We start from the raw sequence: 12,161 nt of genomic DNA on the forward strand, positions 1-12,161 counted from the left end.
TGAAGTGGAAAAGGGAGATGAAGGAAGAGGGGAAGAGTGAAAAAGGGAGATTACGTTACAGTTTATAAACTAGATCAGACTATTAGAGAGTTTAAACATTGGCTAGGAGGGATATATCATATATTATCACTCTTATTATTATTATTATTATTTTTTTTTGCTGCTTAGAGGTACGTTGTGATAGTTTTTCTTTGGGTTTATGTTTTTTTTTTAAATTAAAATTCCTGACGCGGGGTGTCAGATGATGACATGGCGTGTCGGTCAAAGTGTTGGGCCGTGTTGAAAAAAGTCAACATTTTTCGACACGTACACCTCGTGACGCGTCGGACACCGCGTCAGGGCGTGTCATGTCATGTCAGCGTGTCGAGGCGTGTCGGACACCCCGACGTACACTCTGCCCTCAAAAGTGTCCATGCAACATAGGTCCTAGTTCTACGTTTCTATCCTAATTCGGGCCAAAATATCTGGAAGTTCTTGTATGCACGACATGTACTTACACGACACAATCTTAACCGTTCGTAACAATTCATACGTTTGACCACCATGTTTCTATATTATTTTCTCTAATCATGACCATCTATGTATGTATGTGAAGATACACCCCATGTACTGAAGATACTCTCCAAAATACCAGGAGGAGAGACGAAAGGTGAGAGCAGTGTGCTTGACGTTGACGGTTTCCCTATAAAACCCTCACAAAACCCTAATGCTGTAGGGTTCTGAAATTGCCACAACCAAACCCTAAAATGTCAGACGCTCTCTCCAGTCGCCGGCAACAGGAGCTGGTTCTCTCCGGCATCGGGTCTCTTGATGATTTGGATGATGTCATCGCCGAGATTCTCTCCTGGCTACCTGTCAAATCTTTGCTCCGTTTCCGGTGTGTATGCAAGGCATGGCACGCATTGATATCCGAGTCTTATTTCGTCGACAAACACCTCCACCGCACCAAAATCAACCCACTACTCAAGAGGAAGAGTCACATTTTCCGATCCATAGAATACCAAGCATTGTTGAACTGTTTAAGTAATGATGGTCCTATTCTGAGCAGAGAGCTTGATTACCCGTTAATGAATCTACCAGTGAGTATTAAACCAGGAACATTTAATTGGGTGTTGATTGGTAGTTGCAATGGCTTGATATGTATACTAATTGATTGGTTTACTAAACTCGTTATGTTATGGAACCTATGTACTAGAATCTCCCAGGTATTACCGCAACCTTGTGATCTTGATTTTGACCTATGTTGTTTTGGATTCGGTTATGATTCCACAACCGATGATTACAAGGTAATACTAAATGGTATACTAAATGGTGGGGATTATTCGAGCGATCAATCTGTTGTCGTGTTCACAGTAAAAACTGGTTCATGGGGGAAGGTCAAAAGCGTGAAGAATTTTGCGGTGAGTGGCAGATCAGGTTATTTAGTTAACGAAGCTCTACATTGGGTATCTGGTAAGTATGACGAAGACAATAACTATATTTATTCAAATATAGTGTCGTTTGATTTAGCTGAGGAGAAAGTTCATGAGATTGCACTCCCGTTTCCTCCCAATCCGGTAGTCGGAGATATTTGGCGTGCTGAAGTTGGAACTCTCCGCAACTGTTTAGCCCTTCATGTTATAACCATGTATGACAGAGGTAGTAGTTGTGATCTCAAGATATGGGTGATGAAGGAATATGGAGTCAAGGAATCATGGACTCAAGTCATATATATTCCTTCAGAGAATCTACCAGAACATGATTATTTCTGCATGACATGCATTTCTGAGAGTGGTGAAGTTTTGATGGGTTCACATAGGCTCGGCAGTTTGATAATGTATAATTCAAAGAAATTTAGGATTTTGCCGTACGTGATTGATGGCTGGGATCGGATGAAAAAGCTACCTATGTAGAAACTCTAGTTTCACCATTAATTGGCAGTACTATTAGCGCAAGTGTCTGAGACGAACATATATTGCCCCTACACTCCGCTCGATTCCGGTTTGAGATGCGGAAGTCACATTTAGATTCTTCCCTGCTCACTCAGTATCCATGATCCAGTGATTGGTAGAGTTAGAGGTAGTCGCTTCGCATTGATGATTCAAGTCCATGCCAGCTTAACCTTTTTTTGTTTTCGAATCATTACATCTGAGTTGAAAAGCGAAAATGATCAGTCCTGTGGATTAAATTTAACTTATGCTGTAAAGAGATCGACCATCAGTTAGTGTTAAGTATGGTGCATCGGTAAAATTTTACCTTCTCTGCTACTTTATGTTTGGCTCATTTTCATGCTTTTAGGATACTGAAAACTTGAATGTTCCCTCACATTCCCATCGATCAGCTTGTTCAACTGCATATTTCTATGTAATATTTTTTAGACATATATAATATTCATTCCCAAAACTCATTTTGATCAAAATCACTTTGATTTTTTCTTTTTGAACTGCCAGTCTGCCACTGAACTAGTCCTTGGAATTTTGTTTTACATGTCGTAAGTTTATAGCTATTTTATATCATTGTATTTATTTGTTCTTTAGCAAGCTACTGTGCTTCACTGGTACAAAGGGTGATGAACCGTACCATGCAGTTTTAGAACTGTGACGACAAACATCACCTAATATTCTAATAATAAGGTTTCTGTTTTGTTAACGGCGTTAGTTTATGTTCATGATAGTGCCACGTGATTGACGTGAATGATCAGATCAAATACTACATATAAGCTGTTAGGTCCGATTGCGTTTTGAAACGTAGAAGAATTTTCGTTGTTTATCAAATTTACCTATCAATCTGTGTGGTCAACATTTCATTTGGATAAGCTTGAATTTTTTTGATTTATTTCTCGTTGGTAGGTTAATAACAATTAAAAGAAAATGGCCGGTTGCAGTTTAATTTTCCCACTTCTCAATTCTCGAATTTGCAATGTTTGCTTTTTCGCCTTTGCATATCTTCCCCAGCATGTGTTATTAATCTAGATGGTAGTCATTGAGATGATGAAATAAAAGATAGTTGGTAAATTTGAATCCGGGAGTCCTCCACTGTTTAGCGGGTTATCCAAGGAGCTCAGCATTGTTTTTTGTTTTTTTTGGATACAAACAGCATTGTTTTTATTTCTACTTGAAACATCTATTAATTCTTGAACGGTTCCCATTTCACACTTGAAACCTGTGCCCCAAAACCTACCAACACTTAAAATGTCCAACGCTCTCTCCATTCGCCGGCAACACCAGCTGGTTCTCTTTGGCGCGCACCGAAATCGACCCCAAGTCTCTTGATGACTTCGATGCTGTCATCGTCGAGATTCTCTCATGGATGCTCGTCAAGTCTTTGCTTCGTTTCCGGTGTGTGTGCAAAGCATGGTGCGCTTTGATCTCCGAGTCTTATTTCATCAACAAACACCTCACCCACGCCAAAATCCGAAGCAACTTCAACCTAATCGTGAAGACGGGAGATACAATTTTCCGATCTGTAGAGTAACTATTGGAAGTGGAAACATGGTTTATACTTTGGAAGTATGGCTGGGGTTATGCATGCCTATTATCCTTAGGATTTCCAGCCATTTGTATTACTGTACACTTTATCTTTTACTTTGTATTTTACTTGTATAGCTTCCCTTTATAGCTTATCTTTATGTCTTTGTTGTCTGATTTTGGTGTGTAAGAGTCTGTAAAGGAAAAGGAGATCTGTTTCATCTCAGTCTCCTATACGTAGTGTAGATCTGTATGTAAAGTTTTTTACAATCAAGAAATATATCAGAAAACTTCCACAAAGTTTTGTGTTCAGTTTTCTTCATGGTATCACAGCAGGAATCCAAGGCCTGTCTCTGTATCTCTTCTTGATTATATATAATTTCTTCTTTCCTCTGTGGAAGAGAAATTTGTTCAGAGTTCTTTTCCTCTAATTTCTTTTTCTGATTTCTTCATTCTGTTATGGAAGAAAGATTTGTTGAGACGTTTTTTGTACCCTCATCTTTTTTCGATGTTGGAATGAATCCAAATCGGTGTTTTAGATCTATGGAGGTGAATAAACCAGAAGGTAAGCCTTCTGTGAAACGCTTGGGTAATCTTACAAGCATATAGAATGAGTTTGTTGCCTATCTCAGCAAGAAGCAGATACAGACCAGATGCGAATAAGCGAATATGTCTGGGAGAGAAAGCCACTCTGCCATCCTTCAGCAATTTTCTGGGTTTCTTGCAGAAACTGATTTTGTTCCACATGAAGAAGCTTTAGGTACTCTATCAACTTTGTCTACTGCTCTCACTGTTTGTGCTGAGAATGATTATTGGATTATAGACTCAAGAGCTACGGATCATATGACAAACAAACTTCAAAGTTTACATGATTTTAAACAATTGCCCATTCCTTCAAAAGTGTCTCTTGCAAATGGTCATGGTGCCTCTGTTTTGGGAAAATGAAAAATTGCCTTGCTTTCTAATCTTATAGAGTCAGTTGCTCTGTATGTTCCTTCATTTTCCTTTCAGCTTTTATCTGTTGGAAGAATTACAAACACCTTAAAATGTCTTGTTATATTTTCTCCTTATAATGTCATATTCCAAGATATCATCACCAAGAAAACAATTGGTGAAGGTTTCCTTTTGAATGGTTTTTACTATTTGTCCAAAACTTCTTTTGCTTCTAGGAGTTTTCAAGTTGTCATAACTTTTATACAAGATCATAATCTATGGCAGCAACGCTTGCCTCATCTATCTGAAAAAGTGATGTCATCATGTTTGTTTCCAAATATGTGCAAATCAGACAAACAATGTGATGTTTGTCATTTGTCAAAATCTTCCAGATTGCCTTTTCCAAATTCTCTATCAAGGGCTCATAAACCCTTTGAAATTGTTCATTCTGACCTTTGGGGTCCTGTTCTTGAGTCACATGATGGTTTTAAGTATTTTATAATCTTTGTTGATGATTTTACAAGGATTACTTGGTTATATCTTTTGAAATTCAAAAGTGAAGTTCTGAATGTTTTTAAGGATTTTCATAATCTTGTTCAGACTCAATTCTCATCAGTTATTCATGTTTTAAGATCTGATAATGGTTCTGAGTATATGTCGAATAACATGTGTCAATACTTGAGTGCACATGGAATTCTACATCAGACTAGTTTTGTTGGTACTCCTCAGCAGAATGGAATTGCTGAAAGAAAAAATCGGGACCTCCTTGAGAAAACAAGAGCTCTAATGTTTCAAATGAATGTACCAAAGATCTTTTGGTCTCAAAGTGTGCTCACTGCCACTTATCTCATTAATCGATTACCTAGTAGAGTGTTTGGTGGCAAATCTCCTCTTGAAGTGTTGAAAGGAAGAAAGATCGATATCTCTCACCTGAAAGTGTTTGGTTGTGTTTGCTTTGTTCACATACAAGCTAATAAAAGAGGGAAACTTGATCCACAGGCTGAAAAGTGTGTGTTTTTAGGGTACAAATGCTACAACTTTTCTTCTAGAAGGATTATTGTTTCCAGGGATGTTAGATTTGATGAGAATACTCCTTTCTTTGCTGGGAAATCAGATGGTTACAGTCAGGGGGAGTCTTTATTTGATCTGTTTCCAACACCCAATCTTCTTGTCGATAAGGATAGCAGATAGCCTTTCCATCCTACTGCTCCAGTTCCAGCTTCAAGTTTCAGTCATCCGGTTGTTAGGGATTCCAGTCAACCTTCTCATTCTACTGCTCCAGTTTCAGAAGTTCAGGCAGTGCCTCTTGATCCAGATGTTGATCAATCTGAATTATATGTGCGACCTATTGTTGAGCCGCTTCTTTCACCTCCAGTTGTACCTCGTAGAAATCGTACGCGAGTACGAGGTCCTCCAGCAAAACTTAAGGATTATGTGACATATGTTACGAGGTATCCAATGACTGCCTTCATCTCTAATAAAAGGTTCTCTTCTGCTCACTCTGCCTTTTTGAGTACTCTTGATAATAATCATGTACCTCAAAGTTTTGAGGAAGCCAATAATCATGATGTGTGAAAGCAAGCTATGATTGATAAGCTTCATGCTCTTAATGAAAATAAGACATGGAGTGTGGTAAAGCTTCCTAAAGGGAAGAAGGCTGTTGGTAGTAGATAGGTTTACAAGACCAAGTTTCATTCTGATGGGAGTGTGGATAGACATAAGGCACAATTGGTAGCTCGTGGGTTTACTCAAACCTATGGAGTAGACTACAAGGAGACCTTTGCTCCTGTTGCGAAAATGAGTACCGTGAGGGTTTTGCTATCAATTGCAGTGAACCATTCTTGGCCTCTTTATCAAATGGATGTAAAAAGTGTTTTTTTACATGGTGATCTCGAAGAGGAGGTGTATATGAAGCTTCCTCCTGGTCATTCTCAATCTCATGATCCGGATGCGGTGTGTAGACTTCATAAGGCAATTTATGTCTTAAAGCAATCTCCACGTGCATGGTATGCCAAGCTTAGTTCAGTCCTTGAAGAAGTTGGTTTTCGTAGGAGCAATGCTGATTCCTCTCTATTTGTTCGGATTGGTTCAACTAGTAAGCTTGTTGTGCTTATTTATGTTGATGATTTGTTGTGATAGGTGATAACCTTGAAGAGATTAATGTTCTCAAACAATCTCTTCATAGCAAGTTTGCTATTAAGGATTTGGGGCTCCTTAAGTATTTCCTAGGTATAGAGATGGCCATGTCTCACAAAATGTTGTTTCTCAATCAAAGGAAGTATACTCTTGATCTGTTGAAAGATGCATGAATGTGGGATAGCAAGCCTACCAGCACTCCCCTTGACAACAAGTGGGATATCAGGCCTGCCAGCACTCCCCTCGACAACAAGTTTCAGTTGGATGTTTCCAGTGAGTCTCTCCCAAATATCAGCTTTTATCAAAGGCTTGTGGGTAAGCTTATCTATCTTACTATCACTCGACCTGATATAACTTATGCAGTAAGCATAGTGAGTCAGTTCATGCATGCTCCTACCATGGCTCATCTTCATATTGTCAAACGCATCCTTCGCTACCTAAAAGGATCTGTTGAGAGAGGAATCTTGATGAAACCAAATGGTCATACTGACATCATGGGCTACACAGATGCTGATTGGGCAGGAAATTCTCTTGATCGTAAGTCCACTACAGGTTTTTGTACCTTTGTAGGTGGTAACTTGGTCAGTTGGAGAAGCAAGAAACAAACTGTTGTTGCTCGTTCTAGTGCCGAAGCTGAATATCGAACTATGGCTTCCACTGCTTGTGAACTTATTTGGCTGAAGGAATTGCTGTCTGATTTGGGATCCCCTAGCAGCCAACCCATATCTCTTTATTGTGATAATCAAGCTGCAATGCACATTGCCTCTAATCCTGTCTTTCATGAGAGAACCAAGCATATTGAGGTCGATTGTCATTATATACGAGCTCAAGTTCAGTCCAAGGTTATTGATACACATTACATTCGCAGTCAAGATCAATTGGCTGTCATCTTTACCAAATCTCTTTCCGCTGTTCAATTTCATCGACTCTTGGGCAAGCTTGGCTCAATGAATCCCCTTGATCCAGCTTGAGGGGGAGTATTGGAAGTGGAAACATGGTTTATACTTTGGAAGTATGGCTGGGGTTATGCCTATTATCCTTAGGATTTCCAGCCATTCGTATTACTGTACACTTTATCTTTTACTTTGTATTTTACTTGTATAGCTTCCCTTCATAGCTTATCTTTATGTCTTTGTTGTCTGGTTTTGGTGTGTAAGAGTCTGTAAAGAAAAAGGAGATCTCTTTCATCTCAGTCTCCTATATGTAGTGTAGATCTGTACGTAAAGTTTTTTACAATCAATAAATATATCAGAAAACTTCCACAAAGTTTTGTGTTCAGTTTTCTTCAGTACCAAGCATTATTGAACAGTTTAAGTGACGATGCCCCTGTTCCGAGCATAGAGCTTGATTTTCCGGTAATGAATATACCACTAATTGATTATCCTTTTATAGAGATGGTTGGTACCTGTAATGGCTTGATATGTTTATTAAATTGGGATACAACAACAATGGTGTTATGGAACCCAACTACTAGAGACTCCCAGGTATACCTCCTATCATTCCTGATCATATATGTTCTTTTGGATTCGGTTACGATTCCACTACCGATGATTACAAGATCATACTAGGTGGTCGAGATTGGAGACATTTGACTCAGAATTCTGAATCTGTTTTTGTATTTACACTAAAAATGCGTTCATGGAAGAAGCTTGAAAGCCTGACCAAGTATTATGACGTGTATTCTCTTGCGTATTTAGTTAACGAAACTCTACATTGGGTATTGGAAGCCGAAGAACACGATGAGCAACGCTTCCCTTCAAAAATAGTGTCATTTGATTTAGCCGAGGAGAAATTTCATGAGATTGCATTTCCCTATCCTCCAGGAGTAGACAGGCGTGAATTGCTGGCCGACGTTGGAATTCTCGGTAACTGTTTAACCCTATACTTTCAAACCATGTGTGGCCGAGCTGGGTGCGAGTTTAAGATGTGTGTAATGAAGGAATATGGAGTCAAGGATTGCTGGACTCAAATCATAGATCTACCTTCAGGGATTCTAGGTGAAGAGTATACATGCATAACATGCATTTCTGTGAATGGTGAACTTTTGATGCGTATAGGGAATGGAGGCCCCTTGGGAATATATAATCCCATGGAAAAAACATTTAGGAATCTGTTTGATGATTTTGATGTACCAGGTACTTACATAGAGAGCTTAGTTTCACCATTAATTGGCAGTACTAATGGTGCAAGCTTGTGAGACGAACACTGCAAGTCCCCTTCACTCCACTCCTTCTGTTTGAGTTGCTGAAGTCATACGTCTTGCTTGCGCTTGGATTTTCCTCTGCTCACTCAGTATCTTGTGGTACACAATTCGGTAGATTTAAGAGGTTGTAGCACCAGATTTATGATTCAAGTGCAGTTTAACCTTTTGCTTTTGAACCATTACGTCCGACTATCCGAGTTAGAAGGGGAAGATGAATAGTACTTTGTGCATTGAATCTATGTATGCTGTAAAGTGACTATTAGCTAATGTCATGAATAGTGCCCTGGTAAAACTTTGGTATTCCTTATCTGCATAGCACTTTTATTCTGGGCTCATTTTTCATGCTTTTGAGTTTTAACCTCAAGTAATGCTACTGGAAACTTGAATGTTCCATCTCATCCCCATTAGTTGTTCAACTGCATGTATAATTTTTCGGAATGCAGCATGGTAAACTTCATTATTTTGATGTATTATTAATCTGACAAATGATTCATTCCCAGGAAGTCATTTGGTCAAAATCACTTTGATTATTATCTTTTGAACTGCCACTTAACTAGCAGTCTTTGGAATTTCTTTCATATTTCATATGTTGTAAGTTCATAGCCATGCAAAACAGACTCCAGTCTCCAGGTGCCTATTATCATTGCATTTATTTGTTATGTGACAAGATAATGTGCTTATTATCCTTCTTGCCTGATAAAGCTATTGTGTCTCCTATATGCCTAGGTCATTTCTTTTACCCAACTTTCTACCCTTGTTTTTGTGAAGCCTCAATGGCTACAATGGGTGATATGCCCTAAAATTTTCAGAAATGTGGCAAAGAACATCACCTAATTTGAAAGCTCTTCTACTGATCTGAGGAGTTTCTGGATGCCATTTTTCACCAGAAATGAATTTTTGTACTTGTATTAGAGTCATTACTCTGATTGAAATCATATTTGTTGGGGTTGAATTTCTGTGGTACAGGTACTTATACCATTTGTTATGCGAATACTTTGTCTACTTTCGTATATCCATTTTTTGCATCTTGGGATCCTTTTTTGTGCACTTCTCGCTCTGTTTTTGCACTTTGAAACCCAATATAAAGCTACCAAGGAAGCAAGCATACTCTCTAGTATCCGGTTCAGCTGCAGAATTTGGTGTATTTGAAATGCTAGAGTTCATAAATTGCTATAACAATGATTCCGTTATCTTGTTTACATGTCAATAGTGTTGTTGAATATGGAAGTTAGATATGGTTCATGCATGCTTAAACTGTCTTTTATTCTTCATGCTACTTTGAGTTGGAGTTTAAATGCTCGCAGTAATGTTGGAAGTTGATCATGGTTACTGGAAAACTCGCTCTATTCTGGAAATGTTGGAAACCTGTTTTCATTTTGTATATTGTTTATAGTGTACTAACCCGAAGTCCATTGATTAAACCTGAATCTTTATCACAAGTCTGTCAAACCTCCTTCGAGTTGTGTATGGTACTTAGATGTAACCGCTATCTCTTCCCCAATTGCACCAAAAAGAAAAACACATGTTCAGTTTTTGTCCTGTGTTGATTATAATTGCTGCAATTTTTTTCTTAGTAAAACTATTCCCTTTACTAGCTTTCTTGATTGTGAAATCAGAAATTTTTGTATGCATATTGAGTTTGGGCGTCGCATTCTGTAGACGAATCATTTACTCTAGGATCACGATTTTCTGTCAAAGCCAAGTTAGATATATAGTTTCATTGTATCATTCGTGGAAGAAATCCTAACTAGAAAGTCTACCAAGTAAGTTTTGGTTGAAGGAGATTCAAAGCTAATTACAGACAATTTTAACGGCAGCTTATGATGTCTAGAGTCTTCTAAATAAATTTTGTTCACAAATATTTTAAGAGAAGAAATGGTGTTCACAAATAATCTAGGCAATCAACAATTGCGCTTAATGTGTGGCAAACAATCAAATTGGCTCCGATTGTTTTGCTTTCCATTTCCATAGAGTGATTCTACGGTTTTTACTACTTTTCAAATTCCCCTTCTCACTACAGAAATACCTTAGGCTTCTGTGAACACTTGAAATGTCGAACCCTTTGCACACTCGGCATCAGCCGCAATGGGTTCTCTCCGAGTCTCTTGATTTCCTCTCATGGTTACCGGCCAAATCTTTACTTCGATTTCGTTGTATATGCAAAACATGGAAGGCAATGATCTCTGAACCTTATTTCATCAGACAACACCTCAGCCGCATCGACACCAAAAGCAACAGCAGCTACTCCCTCCTTGTTAAGGAGATCTCCATCTGCCGATCCATAGGCTGCGGAGAAATATTCAAGTGTTCGACTCCAAGCACAGAGCTTGATTTCCCGCTACTTGATCCATTGTATGAATTTTACTTCATTGATATCATTGGTTCTTGCAATGGCTTGGTATGTTTGCTACTTGATTTCATAACCACCACTATTATGTTATGGAATCCTTGCACTAGAGAATCCAAGGTGTTACCACAACCTCCTATTGAGAATCTCCCAAAGTTTTTTGGTTTCGGTTATGATTCCACAACTGATGATTACAAGGTGATAGTGGGAAGTTTTCCTCCTACTTCCGGTTATGAATATGTTGTTGTTGCTTTTACTCTAAAATCGGGTTCATGGAGGAAGCTTCATAGCCTCAACCAGAATGTTAGGGTGGTCGGGCATGGCTGTTTTGTAAACGAAACTCTACATTGGGTTCTAACAAGTGAAAGGGATGAGGAAGGTAGGGTGACTGCTTACAAGTTAGTCTCATTCAACTTGGCTGAGGAGAAATTTCATGAGATTGCATCCCCATATTCTATTGACGCACGTAATTTGACAAGAGTTGGAAATTTTAGAAATTCTTTAGCCTTATACTGTCAACCCTTCTCATTCATAGGTAGTTTTTGTTTTAGAATGTGGGTGATGAAGGAATATGGAGTCGAGAAATCCTGGACCGAAGTCATGAAAATCCCTTCAGAGATTCTGCCTAGACATTGTTGTCATTGCTTGAAGCCTTTATGCATTTCTGAAGATGGTGTACTTTTGATAGAAGTGTTTAGTGATTTAGACGATAGTGGCTTTTTGATGTTGTACAATCCGAAAGAAAATACATTTAAGGATGTTACTAAAAATTGTGTGTCTAAAACGATTACTTATGTAGAAACTCTAGTTTCCCCGTAACATCATGCAATGAGCCGGATAATAGGATTGCTCAATCTCAGTCGTGATTTTTGTTGTAAATAGTTGGATTCATTTTTTCTTCATGAGAAGCAACTCAAGCAAGTAGATATTTTATGTAATTTTTATTTTTTTATTTTTTTATAATTGGGTTGGATTTTTTTTTGAGAATGATAATAATTGGGTTGGAGTTGGACTGGTAAAATAGTTTGTGTTGGAATCAAATAAACATGATTCAAAAGTGCGTTAGGATACTTTGCAGTCGACACACGCCACTGAT

The 12,161-nt window shown here is 38.4% G+C and overlaps 3 protein-coding genes across 3 annotated transcripts in view; all 3 read left to right on the forward strand.

Annotated features, from left to right (window-relative positions):
- The first annotated feature begins 746 nt into the window (after window positions 1–746).
- Window positions 747–1,892, forward strand: LOC101301804 (F-box/kelch-repeat protein At3g23880-like). Its single transcript, XM_004305818.1, has one exon. It carries the CDS (start codon window positions 747–749, stop codon window positions 1,890–1,892), a length of 1,146 nt encoding a protein of 381 aa, XP_004305866.1.
- A 6,253-nt stretch (window positions 1,893–8,145) lies between these two features.
- On the forward strand, window positions 8,146–8,712 carry LOC101302684 (F-box protein At3g07870-like). The gene has a single exon (XM_004305819.1). The coding sequence runs from the start codon at window positions 8,146–8,148 to the stop codon at window positions 8,710–8,712; it is 567 nt and encodes a 188-aa protein (XP_004305867.1).
- A 2,056-nt stretch (window positions 8,713–10,768) lies between these two features.
- The window catches only part of LOC101302969 (UDP-glycosyltransferase 85A3-like), a 2,779-nt gene continuing 1,386 nt past the window's right edge, over window positions 10,769–12,161 (forward strand). The window contains exon 1 of the mRNA XM_004305820.1: window positions 10,769–11,531. Within this exon, the coding sequence (XP_004305868.1) occupies window positions 10,769–11,531 (763 nt within the window). The remainder of the gene's footprint in view (window positions 11,532–12,161) is intronic.

The sequence above is a fragment of the Fragaria vesca genome, linkage group LG6 (genome assembly GCF_000184155.1).
Source record: "Fragaria vesca subsp. vesca linkage group LG6, FraVesHawaii_1.0, whole genome shotgun sequence".
NCBI classification, from domain to species: Eukaryota; Viridiplantae; Streptophyta; class Magnoliopsida; order Rosales; family Rosaceae; genus Fragaria; species Fragaria vesca.

Bases quoted from the DNA above. Each gene is read 5' to 3' on its own strand.
- LOC101301804 (XM_004305818.1), top strand. From the start codon at position 747: ATGTCAGACGCTCTCTCCAGTCGCCGGCAACAGGAGCTGGTTCTCTCC.
- LOC101302684 (XM_004305819.1), top strand. From the start codon at position 8,146: ATGCGTTCATGGAAGAAGCTTGAAAGCCTGACCAAGTATTATGACGTG.